Source organism: Pongo abelii, chromosome 5 (assembly GCF_028885655.2).
Source record: "Pongo abelii isolate AG06213 chromosome 5, NHGRI_mPonAbe1-v2.0_pri, whole genome shotgun sequence".
Classification (NCBI taxonomy): domain Eukaryota; kingdom Metazoa; phylum Chordata; class Mammalia; order Primates; family Hominidae; genus Pongo; species Pongo abelii.
In genome coordinates this window covers 144,714,143-144,731,545 of record NC_071990.2, presented here as the reverse complement: position 1 = coordinate 144,731,545, position 17,403 = coordinate 144,714,143, and the positions used below count along the sequence as shown (strand labels likewise).

At 38.4% G+C, this 17,403-nt stretch overlaps 1 protein-coding gene across 11 annotated transcripts in view; it reads right to left on the bottom strand.

Moving 5' to 3' along the window:
• Positions 1-17,403, bottom strand: part of AIG1 (androgen induced 1) — a 290,545-nt gene that overhangs the window by 168,908 nt on the left and 104,234 nt on the right. For all 11 annotated transcript variants that reach the window (XM_054558246.2, XM_054558241.2, XM_054558240.2 and 8 more), the window contains one exon: positions 15,355-15,456. In XM_054558246.2, the coding sequence (XP_054414221.1) occupies positions 15,355-15,456 (102 nt within the window). The remainder of the gene's footprint in view (positions 1-15,354; positions 15,457-17,403) is intronic.

Sequence of the window (17,403 nt, the reverse complement as noted above, 5' to 3'; positions counted from 1 at the left end):
CTACCAAAAGAATAACATCAAATCTGAGTTCCTGCAAAACCAATGATCATCCAAGTGGCATTTAATGCCTTCTCTTCTGGGAAAGACAGATGCACAAAGTCTGTAGTAATTACCAAATGTCAAAGTAATATTGAAGAGAATAAATGGTTGCCTAAATTAAGGTTCTCTTGAGGATCAGTTGCATATAACAAGAACAACTGACAAATCAAGCGTGAAGAGGGGTGGGGTTTATTATTTTTTTCTCCTCATAAATTACACGAGAAATGAACAACTCCTGCTGTGATTATAAGAATATCAAGATCTTGTCTGCTTAAAGATCTTTGGTAATAATAATATCCTAACCTTCTTCAGTGCTTTGCATTCTGAAAGCACTTTATAAACATGAATTAGTTCTTCAGTAAGCCGAGGCACTATCTGATTGTTGGTATTTCCTGTTATAGCATCACTGAAGCTCAGCAATCTTTCTAGAGTTTAAATATTTATTTATTTATTGCTTTCAGTATATATTTACTTCACTGACAATGCTTTAAAATTATAATCAGCAGAAGAGAAAGGTTAATGGTTCTATTTTTGCAATGAGGAAACAGGCAAGAATAACAATAGTGCTTCTCCTCGTCAAACTGAAAACGGCCCTTTGGGGACTATGCTGTTGGCTTGTGGAGCTGTTTTCCTACTTGCCTTCTTCCATCTCAAATATGCCATTTCCAACCTTTAAAACTGCATCTGTTTTGTGTTTTTCTCATCCTGCAGCCTCACAATATCAGGGTGATTTGCAGATCATAGGTTTACAATACATGTTTGTTAGATTGAATTATATCAAAGTCCAGGTCTACATGTTGCAGGCCATGCAGAACTCTGTCTCCTACAACTGTCCATGGCCACCTGCATTACAGTTTGGAAATTCTGATTCATTTGCTAATACCACCTGTGCGTTTCTTTCATCTGATAATCAGTGGACTGAGGACAGAAAGATGGTGGAAGGATAGAAATGTAAATGTGACATTCTTCCAAGTTTCAAAAGCACATGCATAAACATTCTTTTAATCACCAACATTTATTGAATGCCTAATGTTTGTCATGTGCTGCAAGTTGCTGAGAACATAAAGTTAAATAGGGCTACAAGGAGAGAACGATTTTTGATTTTAGATATTGAGCCGGCTCCATTTAAATGTGCTATATTGTATACGCTTATATTTTTAATTACAATAAATTAAAACAATAATTCTCTTTTTTGATATTTTCATACAGCCTGGAGATAACTTAGTATTTATACAATAAGATTGCGTTACTTTTCTAATTCATCGATTTACACATTTCTTCTCCTCTTCAAATAAATTCTAGGATTGGTTGCTGAGAAAAAAAGGCAGACAATAGAAAGGAAGGGATATGACATTCTCCTTTCATGATAATCATGTCTAACTTCTAAAACTTTAGTGTAAATCAAAAACGAAAGCCCTGTGGTTTTCAGATCCTATAAGCTTTCTTATTCCTGTTTTCTGACTAATTTTGTGCTGGCAGTTGAATACTGCAAATTCAAGACCGAGTTGACGACGTGTTCTGAAATGGTGTCATGATACACTTAACTATATCTCAGTTCTGTGGTCCTGGGCTCTAGATTTCTAGAAACTATGTAGAGACTCTTCAAATAATGAATGTGATTCTGCACATAAGAAGAGTGTGCATTCTTTCTTGGAATTCTTTTAATTATAAAGATCTCAACAGGCAATGACTGTATACTGTAAATGTTTAAAACTTCATATTTTCCCAATCCCTCAACATCCCCCACCAGCAGGTTACAAGCACTCCAACCAGGTGACCAGGTGCACCAGTGTGATAATACTAGTACTTGTCACAAGTTCCCGTTAGCCCTCTCCTGACAGTGATCTAGTGACATTCAAACACACCAGTGAAATCCCCTCACACCTTTTGTTTGTGTACTCTACTCAAGCCTCCAATAAAGGCACTTATCCATGGGTTTTCTCTCTCTCTCCCCTCCCTATCTACCTGGTTGAGCCCACTCCCCAGAGCTCCTATATGGGCCCTATGTGGTGGGGATTGCCATGCCTCTTGTCTCTAAGTCCTGTGAGTATATATAACAGATCCTTTCATTTCTTATGTCTCTCCCAGTGTGATTTCTGGGGCCATAATGGAGTGATCCTTACAAACTCCAACAAAGAGACCTACTCCCCCTTTTATAGCACAGGCAGCCAGGCCTACAGTATCATAACCATTTGCAGAAATAGTGAAAAGTTACAGAAGACATCATCAAGATGGCTGACTAGAGGTACTCAGCATTCACCTCCTCCAGTCATATGTTGAACAGAGAGTCTAGGGGAGAACACTGGAATTCAGCAAAGAAGTGACAAAGCCCCTCTGGGGCATGGAGACTTGGGACAGCAGCATAGACAGGGAAGCAAAGCATCTGGCTAGGATTGGCTCAGAGCCCAGAGAGACCTCAAGCACAGGAAAAAGGTAAGGTGAAGATCCCCAGCAGTCCACATTTCCATGCTGGATGCCTGTAGTCCTAACAAGAGGAGAGCCCCCAGCCCTGAGAGGCCCTGAGCCCAGTATAGGGAGCTACCTGGAAACCATGTGATTGCATTATTCCATAGAGAAAATCAAGCTGGGTCCCAAGCCCGCAGGACACAGGCTGCCACAGCACATCATCATGTTGAGAGCAGAGTCACCACCAGTGCGCATCATGCCCTGGGGCCCAAAAACCCCTGAATCTCCACATCCTTGGGGTCTCTGGGACATCCCACCACATCCACCCAGAGGGATACAGAGTCATGATAGTAGCTGTGCAGCCAAGACCCCAGCATCTGAGCACACATGGTATTCCACACCCCAGAAAACAAGCAGTCCAATACAGTGAGAAGGCTGCCATGGAAAAGAGGGAGGCAACACACGCACTCCTCAGAATCCAAGAGCTGCCTGCCTGAAACCTGCTGCTGCTGCCACCAGCAACCCCGACATCTGCAGTAGCAGAGCAGGTGTCCCTCCCATAGGACTGTAGATCTGCCTGACCAGACCCACCACTGATGGCAACCTGCTCCCTCCAGAGCAAAACTGCTGCACACCCACACATGCCCTCCAGGGGCCAAACAACCAGCCTGGCCAAGATATGCCACCACTGGCGACCCCACCCCCTCCAGCAGCAAAGCAGTTTTGTGCTCAAGCGCATCCCTCAGGGACCCAAGGACCAGCTGTCCAGGACTACTGCCATCACCAGCGACCCTGACCCCTCCAGTGATGAAGCCACCCAGGCCCACTGTTGTCAGAGAACCTGCCCACTCCAGTGGTAGAGCTGCCATACACCCATGCTCCCTGCTGCCGGAGGCCCCAAACTGATCTGCCGGGTGTCCCTGCTTCCAGCAAAGCCATGCAATAGCCTCTACAAGCAACCACAGCACAGGCCACTGAGGTACTCACAGACACCAGTGATGCTGATTATAGCTGAAGAAATCAGAGACTACATTACCGCCCCCATACTGAACCAAAGCCAAAGCACCCTACCCAACTGTATATTTATGATACATGTACATATACATATACATATATGGAAAAACATTTTTCCCTATGAAAGCTATTCCATAAAATCAGAAGAAGCAGTGTCCCACTAGACGCATGGATATCAACATAGGGAAATAAGAAATATGAAAAAGGAAACGTGATACATTCAAAGGAACACAATAATTCTCTAAGTAACAGACCCCAAAGGAAAACCAATCTAAAATCACCTGAAAAAATGCAAAATAACGATCTTAAGGAAACCTGGCAAGATACAAGAGAACATAAATAGATTCAATGAAATCAGAAAAACAATTCATAATCTGAAGAGAAATTTTTAAAAATAGATATCATTAAAAAGAATGAAACAGAAGTGTTAGAACTGAATAACTCAGTGAGTGAAATAAAAATAAAATTGAGAACTTCAATAATAGACTGGATCAGGCAGAAGAGTTTCTGAACTTGAAGACAGTTCTTTTAAAATAATCCATTTAGGGAGAATGTGAGGGAAAAAATGGCAGATAAGAGGCAGGACTAACTTGCAGCTCCCACTCAGACAAAACCATGTGTGGAGACTCACATCATCAACTTGCTCCAAGAACTACTGCAGGAACATACCAGGAAAGCCAAGAGAAACCACAGACCCTTTGAAGGAGGCGGATTGCCGCTGCAGGCCCTGTGGGACAGCTGAGGAACTGTGAGTTGGCTTGCTTTCTCAGCTGGGAGGCTTGTAGCCTGGGGCAAGTTCTCAGCACTGCTCACCAGCTGCCTGGAAATAAACTGTGTGCTGTTGGGGGTGGTATGGTGGGAGGTGGGAGCGAGACCGGCTTTTCATGCAGCAGGCTGCATGGGAGCTAAGTGAGGCCTGTGGCTGATGGCTTTCCCTCACTTCCCTGGTGACCTGTGTCACACAGCAGAGACAGCCATAACCCCCCCGGGAACATAACCCCCTTGGGCTAGGAACTACACCCCCAGTCTCCCACAGCAGCTGCAGCAAGCCCTGCCCAAGAAGAGTCTGAGCTCAGACATGCCGAACTCTGTCCCAGCCTGATAGTCTTTCTCTACCCGTCCTGGAAGCCCAAGACAAAAAACATAATCTCTTGAGAGATCTATAGCCCGGCCCCACCACCTGAGAAACTTGAATACTTACCCAAAGGCGACCCTAGGGTAAGTTTGTATCCTCCCTATACTCCCGCAGCTGATGCACTCTTCATAGCGCCACCTCCTGGCTGGAGGCCAACCAACACAAAACCAGTGCACAAAAATACAACCAAGAACCCTCACGGAGTCCACTTCTCTTCCCTGCTACCTCCACCAGAGCAGGTGCTGGGATCCACGGCTGAGAGACCTGGAGACAGATCACATCACAGGACTCTGCAGACACTTCCCAGTACCAAGCCAGAGCCTGGTAGCTCCACTGGGTGGCTAGATCCAGAAGAAAAATAACAATCACTGCAGTTCGATTCTCAGGAAGCCCCTTCCTTAGGGGAAGGGGTACAGCACCACATCATGGGAGCACCCCGAGGGACCAAAGAATCTGAACAGCAGCCTTGAATACAAGATATTCCGTCTGACATAGTTTACTCAAATGAGAAGGAACTGGAAAAACAATTCTGGTAACATGACAAAACAAGGTTATTTAGCGCCACCAAAAGATCACAGTAGCTCACCAGCAATGGATCCAAACCAAGATGAAATCCCTGAATTGCCAGAAAAAGAATTCAGAAGGTCAATTATTAAGCTAATTAAGGACACACCAGAGAAAGGTGGAGTCCAACTTAAAGAAATCAAAAATTGATACAGGATATGAATGGAAAAATCTCCAGTGAAATAGCATAAATAAAAAATAATCACAACTTCTAGAAATGAAGAAATCACACTTAGAGAAATGCAAAATGCACTGCAAAGTCTCAGTAATAGAACTAAACAAGTAGAAGAAACAGCTTCAGAGCTCAAAGACAAGGCTTTTGAATAAACCCAACTCAACAAAGACAAAGAAGAAAAGAATTTAAAAAAATGAATAAAGGCTCCAGGAAGTTTGAGATTGTGTTAAATGAGCAAACCTAAGAATAATTGGTGTTCCTGAAGAAGGGAAATCTAAATGTCTGGAAAACATGTTTGAGGAAATAATCAAGGAAAACTTCTCTGGCCTTGCTAGAGATCTGGACATCCAAATACAAGGAGCTCAAAGAACATTTGGGAAATTTATCACAAAAAGATCACAGCCTAGGCACATAGTCATCAGGTTATCTAAAATCAAGACAAAGGAAAGAATCTTAAGAACTGTGAGGCAAAAGCATCAGGTAACCTACAAAGGAAAACTTATCAGATTAACAGCAGATTTCTCAGCAGAAACCCTGCAAGCTAGAAGGTAGTGGGATCCTATCTTTAGCCTCCTTAAAACAATTATCAGCCAAGAATTTTGTATCTGGCAAAACTAAGCTTCATAAATGAAGGAAATATAGTCTTTTTCAGACAAACAAATGCTGAGAGAATTTGCCAATACCAAGCCAGCACTACAAGAACTGCTAAAAGGAGCTCTAAATCTTGAAATAAATCCTCGAAATACACCAAATTAGAATTTCATTAAAGCATAAATCTTACAGTACCTAAAACAATAACACAATGAAAAAAACAAAGTATTTAGGCAACAAATAGCACAATGAATAGCATAATACCTCATATCTCAATAATAACATTGAATGTAAATGACCTAAATCCTCTACTTAAAAGACACAAAATGGCAGAATGGATAAGAATTAACCAACCAAGTGAACAGTACCTCACATCTCAATAATAACATTGAATGTAAATGGCCTAAATCCTCTACTTAAAAGACAGACACAAAATGGCAGAATGGATAAGAATTAACCAACCAAACATCTGGTGTCTTCAAGAGACTAACCTGACACACAAAGACTCACATAAACTTAAGGTAAAGGGGTAGGAAAAGACATTCCATGCAAATGGACACCAAAAGTGAGCAGGAGTAGCTTTTCTTTTTTTTTTTTTTTTTTTTTTGAGACGGAGTCTCACTCTGTCACCCAGGCTGGAGTGCAATGATATGGTCTCTGCTCACTGCAACTTCCACCTCCTGGGTTCTAGTGATTCTCCTGCCTCAGCCTCCCGAGTAGCCAGGATTACAGGTGCCCACCACCACACCTGGCTAATTTTTGCATTTTTAATAGAGACGGGGTTTCATTATCTTGGCCAGGCTGGTCTCAAACTCCTGACCACGTGATCCACCGGCCTTGGCCTCCCAAAGTGCTGGGATTACAGGCGTGAGCCACCACACCTGGCCAGGAGTAGCTTTTCTTATATCAGACAAAACAGACTTTAAAGCAACAGCAGTTGCTTTAAAGAGGGACATTATATAATGATAAAAGGACCAGTTCAACAGGGAAATATCAAAATCCTAAATATATATGCATCTAACACTGGAGTTCCCAAATTTATAAAACAATTACTACTAGACCTAAGAAGTGAGATAGACAACAACACAATAATAGTGGGGGACTTCAATACTCCACTGACAGCACTAGACTGGTCATCAACACAGAAAGTCAACAGAGAAACAATGGACTTAAACTATACCCTAGAACAAATGGACCTAACAGATATTTACAGAACAGTCTACCCAACAATTGCAGAATATTCATTTTATTCATCAGTACATGGAACATTCTCCAAGATAGACCATGTGATAGGCCACAAAACAAGTCTCAACAAATTTAAGAAAATCTAAATTATATCAAGTATTCCCTCAGTCCACAGTGGAATAAAATTGGAAATCAACTCCAAAAGGAACCCTCAAAACCATGCAAATATATGAAAATTAAAGAAGTTGCTCCTGAATGATCATTGGCTCAACAATGAAATCAAGGTAGAAATCAAAAAATTCTTTGAACTGAACAATGATAGTGACACAACCTATCCAAACCTCTGGGATACAGCAAAAGCAGTGCTAAGAGGAAAGTTCATAGTATTAAATGCCTACATCAAAAAGTCTGAAAGAGTGCAAATAGACAATCTAAGGTCACACCTCTAGGAACTAGAGAAACAAAAGCAAACCAAATCCAAACCTAACCGAAGAAAAGAAATAACCAAGATCTCAGCAGAACTAAATGAGGCCGGCCATGGTGGCTGTCTAGGCACCATGGCTCACGTCTTTAATCCCAGCACTTTAGGAGGCCAAGGTGGGTAGATCACTTGAGGTCAGGAGTTCAAGACCAGTCTGGCCAACATGGCAAAACACTGTCTCTACTAAAAATACACAATACACAAATTAGATAGGTGTGGTGGTGCACACCTGTAATCCTAGCTACTCAGGAGGCTGAGGCGTGAGAACTGCTTGAACCCAGGAGGCAGAGGTTGCAGTGTAGCAAGATTGTACCACTGCACTCTAGCCTGGGCAACGGGGTGAAACTCTGTCAAAAACAAACAAACAAACAAAAAAACTAAATGAAGTTGAAGTAAAAAAAAAATACAAAAGATAAATGAATCAAAAAGTTGACTCTTTATAAAGATAAAAAAATTGATAGACCATTAGTGAGATTAACCAAGAAAAGAAAAGATCCAAATAAGCTCAATTAGAAATGAAATGGGAGATATTACAACTGATACCACAGAAATATAAACAATCATTCAAGGCTACAGTGAACACCTTTATGCACGTAAACTAGAAAACCTAGAGGAGATGGATAAATTCCTGGAAATATACAACCTCCCTAGATTAAACCAGGAAGAAATAGAAACTCTAAATGGACCAATAACAAGAAGCGAGATTGAAATGGTAATAAAAAAGCTACCAACAAAAAAAGTCCAGGGCCAGACAGATTTACAGCTAAATTCTATCAGCCATTCAAAGAATTGGTACCAATTCTATTATACACTATTCCAAAAGATAGAGAAAGAGGGAATCCTCCCTAAATCATTCTATGAAGCCAGTATCACCCTAATACCAAAACCAGGAAAGGGTATAACAACAAAAGAAAACTACAGACCAATATCCCTGATGAACATAGATGCAAAAATCCTCAGTAAAATACTAACTAACTGAATCCAACAGCATGTGAAAAAGATAATCCACCATGATCAAGTGGGATTCATACCAGGGATGAAGGGATGGTTTAACATTTGCAAGTCAGTAAATGTGATGCACCATGTGAACAGAATCAAAAACAAATAATTACATGATCATCTCATTGGAGCCATTCTAGAGGTTGGCTCATCAGCAAAACCCTTCTAGACATTGGCTTATGCAAAGACTTCATGACCAAGAACCCAAAAGCAAATGCAACAAAAACAAAGATAAATAGATGGGACTTAATCAAACTAAAAAGCTTCTGCACAGCAAAAGAATCAACAGAGTAAACAGACAATGCACAGAATGGGAGAAAATCTTCACAATCTATACTTCTGACAAAGGACTAATATCCAGAATGTACAAGGATCTCAAACAAATCAGCAAGAAAAAAAAATCAAACAATCCCATCCAAAAATGGGCTAAGGATATGAATGGACAATTCTCAAAGGAAGATATACAAATGGCCGACAAACATAGGAAAAAATGCTCAACATTACTAATGATCAGGGAAATGCAAATCAAAACCACAATGCAATACCATCTGACTCCTGTGAGGGTGGTCATAATCAAAAAATCAAATAATAATGGATGTTGGCGGGGATGTGGTGAAAAGGGAACACTTTTACACTGTTGGTGGTAATGTAAACTAGTACAACCACTATGGAAAACAGTGTGGAGTTTCCTAAAATAACAAAAAGTAGATCTACCATTTGATACAGAAATCCCACTCCTGGGTATCTATTCAGAGGAAAAGAAGTCATTATATGAAAAAGACACTTGCACACGCATGTTTACAGCAGCAAAATTTGCAATTTCAAAAATATAGAACCAGTCCAAATGCCCATCAATCAACGAGTGGATAAAGAAAATGTGATTATATATATATACTATTAAATACTACTCAGCCATAAAAAGGAATAAAATACTGGCATTTGCAGCAACCTGGATGGAATTGGAAACCATCATTCTAAGTGAAGTAACTCGAGAATGGAAAATCAAACATCATTATGTTCTCACTCATGAGTGGGAGCTAAGCTATGAGGGTGCAAAGGCATAAGAATGATACAATGGACTTTGGGGACTCAAGGGAAAGGGTGGGAGGTGGATGAGGGATAAAAGACTACAATTTGACTATAATTTGCTTCAGAGAGAACCTTTTTTGGTTTATCTACTTGTTGATTTTTCAGCTTTCCGTATCTGGATGTTCATATCTCTCCCAACACTTGGAAAGCTTTCATCTATTATTTCATTGAACAGGTTTCCTATGCCTTTTCCCATCTCTTATTCATCTGAAATTTCTATAATGGGAATATTTGTTTCCTTAATGTTGTCCCATTTGTCCTGCAGGCTTCCTTCATTCTTTTTTTGTTCTTTATTTCTTTTTTTTCCTTTTTCATCTGAATGGATTTTTTTTTTATTTCAATAGGTTTTTGGGGAACAGGTGGTGTTTGGTTACATGAATAAATTCTTTAGTGGTGATTTCTGAGAAATCAGATTTCAAATAAACAAAGAAAATTTACAATTAAAGCTAATGAAGTACTAAAAAGAAAAGATGGCAAATAAACAACCTAAAGATGCACCTCAAGGAACTGGAAAGCAAGAACAAACAAAGCCTAAAATTAATAGAAGGAAAGAAATAATAAATACCAGAACAGAATTGAAATAGAGACAAAAAATTTCAAAAGACCAACAAAAGAAATACTCGTTTTTTTTGGAAATGATAAGCAAAACTGACATACCATTAGGTAGACTAAGAAAAAAGAGAGAAGACTCAAATAAATAAAATCAGAAAAGGAGACATTAAAACTGATACCATAGAAATACAAAGGATCAGGAGGGGTACAGCTCAGGGGTACAGCATTTGACTGCAGATCAAGAAATACAAAGGATCATAACAGATTATTAAGAACAACTGTGTACCAACAAATTGAAAAACCTAGAGGAAGTGGATGAATTCCTGGACACATATAACCTATCAACATTGAGCCAGGAGGAAACACAATACCTGAATGGACCAATAACAAGCAATGAGATTGAATAAGTAATAAAAAGTCTCTGAACAATGTAAAGCCCAGGACAGAACAGTTTCACTGCTAAATTGTACCAAACTTATAAAGAAGAACTAACACAAATACTTCTGAAAATCTTCCAAAAAATTAAAGAGGAGGGAATTATTCCTAACTCATTCTATGATGCCAGCATTACCATGATGCCAAAATCAGACAAGGACAGAACCAAAAAAATTAAACTATAGGCCAATATCTCTGATGAGCATAGATGCAAAAATCCTCAACAAAATACTACCAAACCAAATCCAACAGCACATCCAAAAGTTTATATTTATCCCAGAGATGAAAGGATGATTCAACATACACAAATGAATACATTTGATACATCTCATAAACAAAATGAAGGACAAAACCCATATGATTATCTCAATAGACACAGAAAAAGTATTTGATAAAATTAAATATCATTTACAATAACAACTCTCAACAAATTAGGTATAGATGGAATATACCTTAATACAATAAAGGCCATATATGACAAACCCACAGCTAACATTATACCAAAGAGACAAAAGCTGAAAGCTTTTCCTCTAAGATCTGGAACAAGATGGAGCTAAAAATGATGAGCTCATAGAAGTAGTGAGTAGAATTGTGGTTATTAGAGGTTGGGAAGGGTAGCCAGGAGGGGAGAGTATGGAGAGGCTGGTTAGCAGAGACACAATTCTAGCTAGATAGGAGGAATAAATTCCAGTGTTCTATAGCAATATAGAGTGAATATAGTTAACAATAATTTATTGTATATTTTCAAAAAGCTAGAAGAGAGGATTTTGAATGTTCTCAACATAAAGAAATGATAAATGTTTGAGAAAATATATATGCTAATTACCCTGATTTGACCATTACACATTATATACATGTTTTGAAATATCCCTCTGTACCATGTAAAGATGTTAATTACATGTATGTTAAAATTAATTTTAAAAGGTATAAGTAAAGGAAAAAATAATTAAGTAGCTGGTATACAAAGGAGGCAGGGAAACATTTAAATTTTATGACATATGTATGTGTTACCCATTGAAAATTAAAATAAGCATACACATTTTTGAAAAAAGCTACAAATAAAGCTAATGAAGTACTAAATAAAATGTTTTATCCTCCTACATTGTCATATGTAGTTTTACAAAACAAAATAGAAAATATGTGATTGGATAAGTAGTAAAACATATATATTTATAAGCTATAGATATAAATATTAAAATATTTAATAGAATATGAATATATTCTAAAACTATATTTTTCTTGCCTTCATTTCAGCAAAATTACTAAATATGCTATTATAATGGAAAATGTCACAAAATTTTCACTCTACTGATAGTAGTAATCTAAAAGATCAATTGAGAATAAAATTATAATAAAAATGTATACAATTTGAATTTTCAATTAAAATACATACATTAAAATACATGTGAGAATTTTTTTGTTCTTGAGACAGGGTCTCACTCCTGTCACTTGGGCTGGAGTGCAGTAGCATGATCATGGCTCACTATAGCCTTGACTTCATGGGCTCAAGCAATCCCCCCACCTCAGCCTCCTGAGTAGCTAGGACTACAGGTTCATACCACCACATCCAGCTAATTTTTTTTTTTTTAAGAGACAGGGTTTCACCAAGTTATCCAGGCAGGCCGGTAAGAAATCTGGAATCCACTTATTTCCATATATTTAAAAATGCTATTTTTAAATTAAATACTAAAAACCAATTAGAATTAAAAGCAAATACAAATTAATAGTTAGTAAAACAAATATTATTTAAACAAAGAAGAAAATGCTCATTTATTTGAAATGTCATTTTATTACACATTTTATGAAAATTATTCATAATTCCAGCATTTAATGTTCATATTTTAATTGCGAGTCTAAAGTATCGGCCTCATGGTTTATCCATTTTGTATCTATAGTTACACAGATACAGAATTCAAGTAATGTAAATTGTCTAATATTGCAAAATACGCCTCAGCCACCATGCACAACTTCTTTTTTCTCAGTAATTCTGGAACTATCAATTGGAACATGAAGAAAACCAAAGAACTGTCATTTATCACTATTAGTACACAAAATTCATTGTGAAAGAATTTATTGAACTCATATTATCTCTCAGAGGATTTGACATATTAACTAATTTATCTTTTCTCCTTCCTAAATATTTGTGTCATTCAATTCCGCCTTGTGTTTCTAAGTAGTATTTGTCTCCAGGAGTAAGAATTTTAAGACATCAAAGTGAATCAAGGTAAAATTAAGAGAGGCAAGTCAAAGTTCTAATGGCTGGATACATGCTTAATAAGCCATTTGTTCAAAACATTAAAAATTTAGAACCAGGATCCACAAAGGCTGTGATTCATTCTCTGGCATGAAGGTAATATTGTGCAGTTCAGGCCTGTTAACAATAGGCCAAAGTGGCCGAGACTTTAATTCTATAGCACACGATGCAATTATTTGTTGTCAGCAAAGTCTCTCTTAATGTCAGAACAAGGTAACTGACATCATTTCACATTCAACTGGAGGCAGCAACTTCAGGAGTCTCCCTTTAATACTCAAAATTTGGACACTCTAATTAGAGTTATCTAGGTGATATTACTCTTCCTCATATTTGGAGATGTCACAAAGGATACTATTTGTACAAGAATATGCCTGCCTTTTGGCCAGAGCCTGCTCCTGATTGAGCACATGACAATGTTTTCTGGTGTAATGTTTGAAGTGATTTACAAAGCCTATCTCCATTTACAACTCAGCTCTTGGAGATCAGGAATTTCATAATGTCTTTTTCTTAAAAATACGTATCTAATTATTGACTGGTTTATCTTAGACAGCTGAAATACGCTAAACAGTTTGAAACTAAGCTTCAAAATACCCTGAAGATGTTTCTCTTACATTTTGTTAACTTACTGTTGTAAAAGCTATACAATGTTACTCTTTTTATCAAGAATCAATTAACGTTTTGCTTGTTCAGATAAAACGTGGCCACACATTTGAGACCAGATAGGCTTGGGTTCAGATCCCACTTCTACCATCCTGAGCTACGTCATTTGGGCAAATTATATAATGTTTCTGAGATTCAGTTTCTTCATTTGTAATTGAGATCATTCCTTATTTGTAGCGCCACTGTGAAAATTTAATGATACAATCACTGTAGAATGCCTGGCACAAAAAAAATAATAGTAGCTATGTAACTGGCAAAGAATTATGGAAACTGGCTACAGTGAATTCATTCATCAATTTAATAAATATGTATTGATCCTACTGTATGCCAGACAACTGGGGGAAGTGCTTGGAATTCAAAGGCTGTTTTGCACTAGGAGCTTAACATTTTTGTGGGGATACAGACATGCATAATAGAGATATGAAAGTGCTGTGCAAGCACAAGTAACAGAATAGCTAACTTTGCTTGGGGAGTTAGGAATGGCTTCTTAAAGAAGATAGGAACTAAGCTAGCAGGAATTTGTCAGGAAAGACTGAGAAGGGCATTTGGGGCAGAAGATTGCAAAGCCATGGAGTTACGACATGCTTTTCACATTCAAGAAAAGGAAAAAGTTGGAGAAGGCCATAGTAACCATGCCAGGCCCCATGGATGGCTAAATTGAACTGACAAGACCCAACTGATGTGTTTGGAAATAGACCAGAGGTGCCATGTTAATCCTTCAAGAGTGTGGCTCTAATCGAACTAAAAAAAATCCAATTCTCTGAGATGTGCCACTTTTGATGAATTGGCTTAAGAAAGAATTGATCAAAACCCTTCAGTACAGTGATGTTTGTTTGTTAGACACACCACTTTTCTTCAAATATACCAAAATTGGGGGGAGAGGGGAAACTGTTATTTTGTACTCAAGACTCATGATTTCCAGCTCTTCCTTCCCCTATAATTTCTTGTGATGGGCTGCCCTTTTCACCAGGAACACCCTGGGACATATTCTAAAAACTGCTGTAACCAAAATGCATGCTTCTTAGTTAATAATAAAGTAGTGCTCAATTCCAAAAACTGAAAGGGAAGATGAGACAAAATTTCACTGCAGAAAATATATCCTCAAATGTTGTAAAATGATGTGAAAACCATCCAAAGCACTGGATTTGAAACTAGTGAGGGCAACATCATGGCTAAAGCATCAGAAAGAATTAGACTGAGAAGAAGGAAAAGGCCTCAAAGCCACAGGCGAACACCCTAACTTGGGCAGAACCCTAGAAGGCAAACAATTCCATTGCAAAAGACACCTCCAAATGCCTGCAACAGATCTCTGAGAGAAAGTAACAGCCTTGCTGCCCATCTGAGGGAAACTGTCCAGCTGCAATAGTTACTTCAAACAAAATCCCGTCGATGTGAGGTGCAGGTGGAGCGGAGGGCTGGTGGCTGTGTAGATGGGAATCCATCCTTGGGCTCTGAGGACAAGCCTTCTAATGGTACAGAAATTAAATTCATCCCAGAATTGGCTAGTTATATTATTTAACACCACTGACACACCAACCTTAATAATCTGTGGATTCATCTACTACATCGTTTGAATAATGACTCAATTCCATGGGAAGAAGTTTCTATTTATATTCAGTAAATATTACAGTATTCTCGAATTTTAATATCCCATTATAACCTTCCAAGATTTCATGGCTTTTTAGGCAAATTCTATGGAAGGTCTAAATAGCAGATAATAGCTATTTAATAGATTTTTTAAAATAAAAGAAAGCCATTTGTTTTAATCCACTCACCATTCCGTGATTCAGCCACCCTGGGATAAAATTATCCAGCAGCTTCGGGTATATCATCTCTCTGTCATAAGCATAAATGATCCAGAACACTGCTACAACAAACTGGAAGGAAAAAGAAATCTTTTATTCCAAGTTCATCGACTATCCACAACATACAATTTATTGGTTAACAATAGTTAAAAGAATCCAACAGAATTTGGAATCTATGATGAAAGACAGATCAGTAAACCAGCTAATAATTGGAAACACAGGTCTAGCTTCATTCCATTAGTAGTAAAAGTTAAGGTGCCTCCTCTCTCTGATCTCCCAATTGTGTTCTTTCAGGCAAAGGGATTGATTTCTGAGGGAGAGAGAAGAGGCCTGTTTTCATGTACAGCTCTGTTTCAGGGCTAATTGTGCTGGTTTGATTCCTCTCAAGAGGGTTTAAAAGTTCACTGGTGGTTTTTTCGGATCCCATTACCCACTATCTAGAGTTAGCACACATTCAGGAAACTGCCGGCTATGTCCCTTTTCCTTGAACCCATCATGTGGTTTAAATTAATCTTCACATTCTCAAATTTCCACTTCACCACTAGCAGCATTGAAACCACTGCTATAAAATCTCCTAAAGTCACATTTCCAGTAAATGTATTAATTTATACAGACTAAGCAAGGGCTTTAGCTGCACTGAGAAGCTGGGTCCATGGAGGGTAGAGGAAGATTCCTAATTCTCTTGGAATAACTTAGAAGTTCATCTAGGTTTCAAAGGTTTGTTTTGGCCCAACAGCAATATAATCATCAAAAGAGAGTAGAGTACTCAATGTATATTTTACCCTTCTTCCAACTAATGGTGAGAAAAGAAGTTCAGATAAAATAATGAATGGCCCAAGGTCTTAACCTTCAGCACTGAATTTAAAAGAAAAAGTGTATGTTTTTGTAAATGTCAAAAAATGTGGCATAGAAAGGGAACCATCCCACAGGAAGAGATAAAAGTCTCTGTAGAGTGATGCCTCAAAATAAAAAATGCTACAAAATGGAAAAATACAGCATAAATATTAGAAACAATTTTGACTTCATTTTATATCTCATTCATGCTCCCATATTTTATTAATAAAAATAATAAATAGTTTAATGCCACTTCAAATTGGTGGTTTTGTAGGTTGGTGGAAGAAAAGGCCAGAATGCAAGAGATTAAAGTGGTTGTAGGTGGCAGGTAGAGGCAGTAAAAGGTGACTCCTGTTTCATGGCAGTGGACAGTGAGGGAAGGCAAAGGAGGCTGGCTGCCTGAGACATGTAACAGGGATTAGGAAGGTGTGTATGATCTTACAAAATAAGAGATCCAGGCAGTATTTTGATCGGCTAAAAGTCAGAGTAAAAGGAGATAGAAAGACAGGGAACAACTGATAAGCAAAGCCCAGGAAAAGAAAGGGATTAGGATTATAAACACAGATTAAGCATTCTTCCCTTTAAAGTGAAATGCAAGCACTTTTGCTGACAGTTGGAAATAGAGCTGAGCACAAAGAGTGGATTTGGGGCACTGCTGTGGATAACGTACTAGAAGTCCATAAAATATTTAAAAGGAAGACTGCCATGAATCAGGAGGACCCCACAGAGATCTAATAACAAGATTTTGTAGTAAAACAAACCAGGATGTTTTCCCAGGCTGTCTTGAGGTCCATGAGAATGAGGATTTAGGAAAAAGAGGGTTTAGGAAAACTTGAAGATCCCAGGGATTTTGTAGCACAATGGCTTGGGTAACTGGGACAGATAAAAGGTTGAAAATAATCGATGCTATGAGATCAGAAGAACGTCTTTAAGCAACTGGCTAGTGTTTCTAAGCTGGTACTTGGCAAGGAGTGGTTACCAATGAATTACATGAGTTATCACACCTAAAGATACTAGTGACAGATAGTAAACACTTAATTAAAGATAGCCATTCTGTTTTCACTTCTTTTGCTGGACAGATTTCACAAGTAACACCAAACCAATTAGGGCTGATCATGTGCTCCGATGCCAGGGATGCACTGCCAGGCATCACAGCAGTACTACCCCGCCCCATGATTCCAGCCT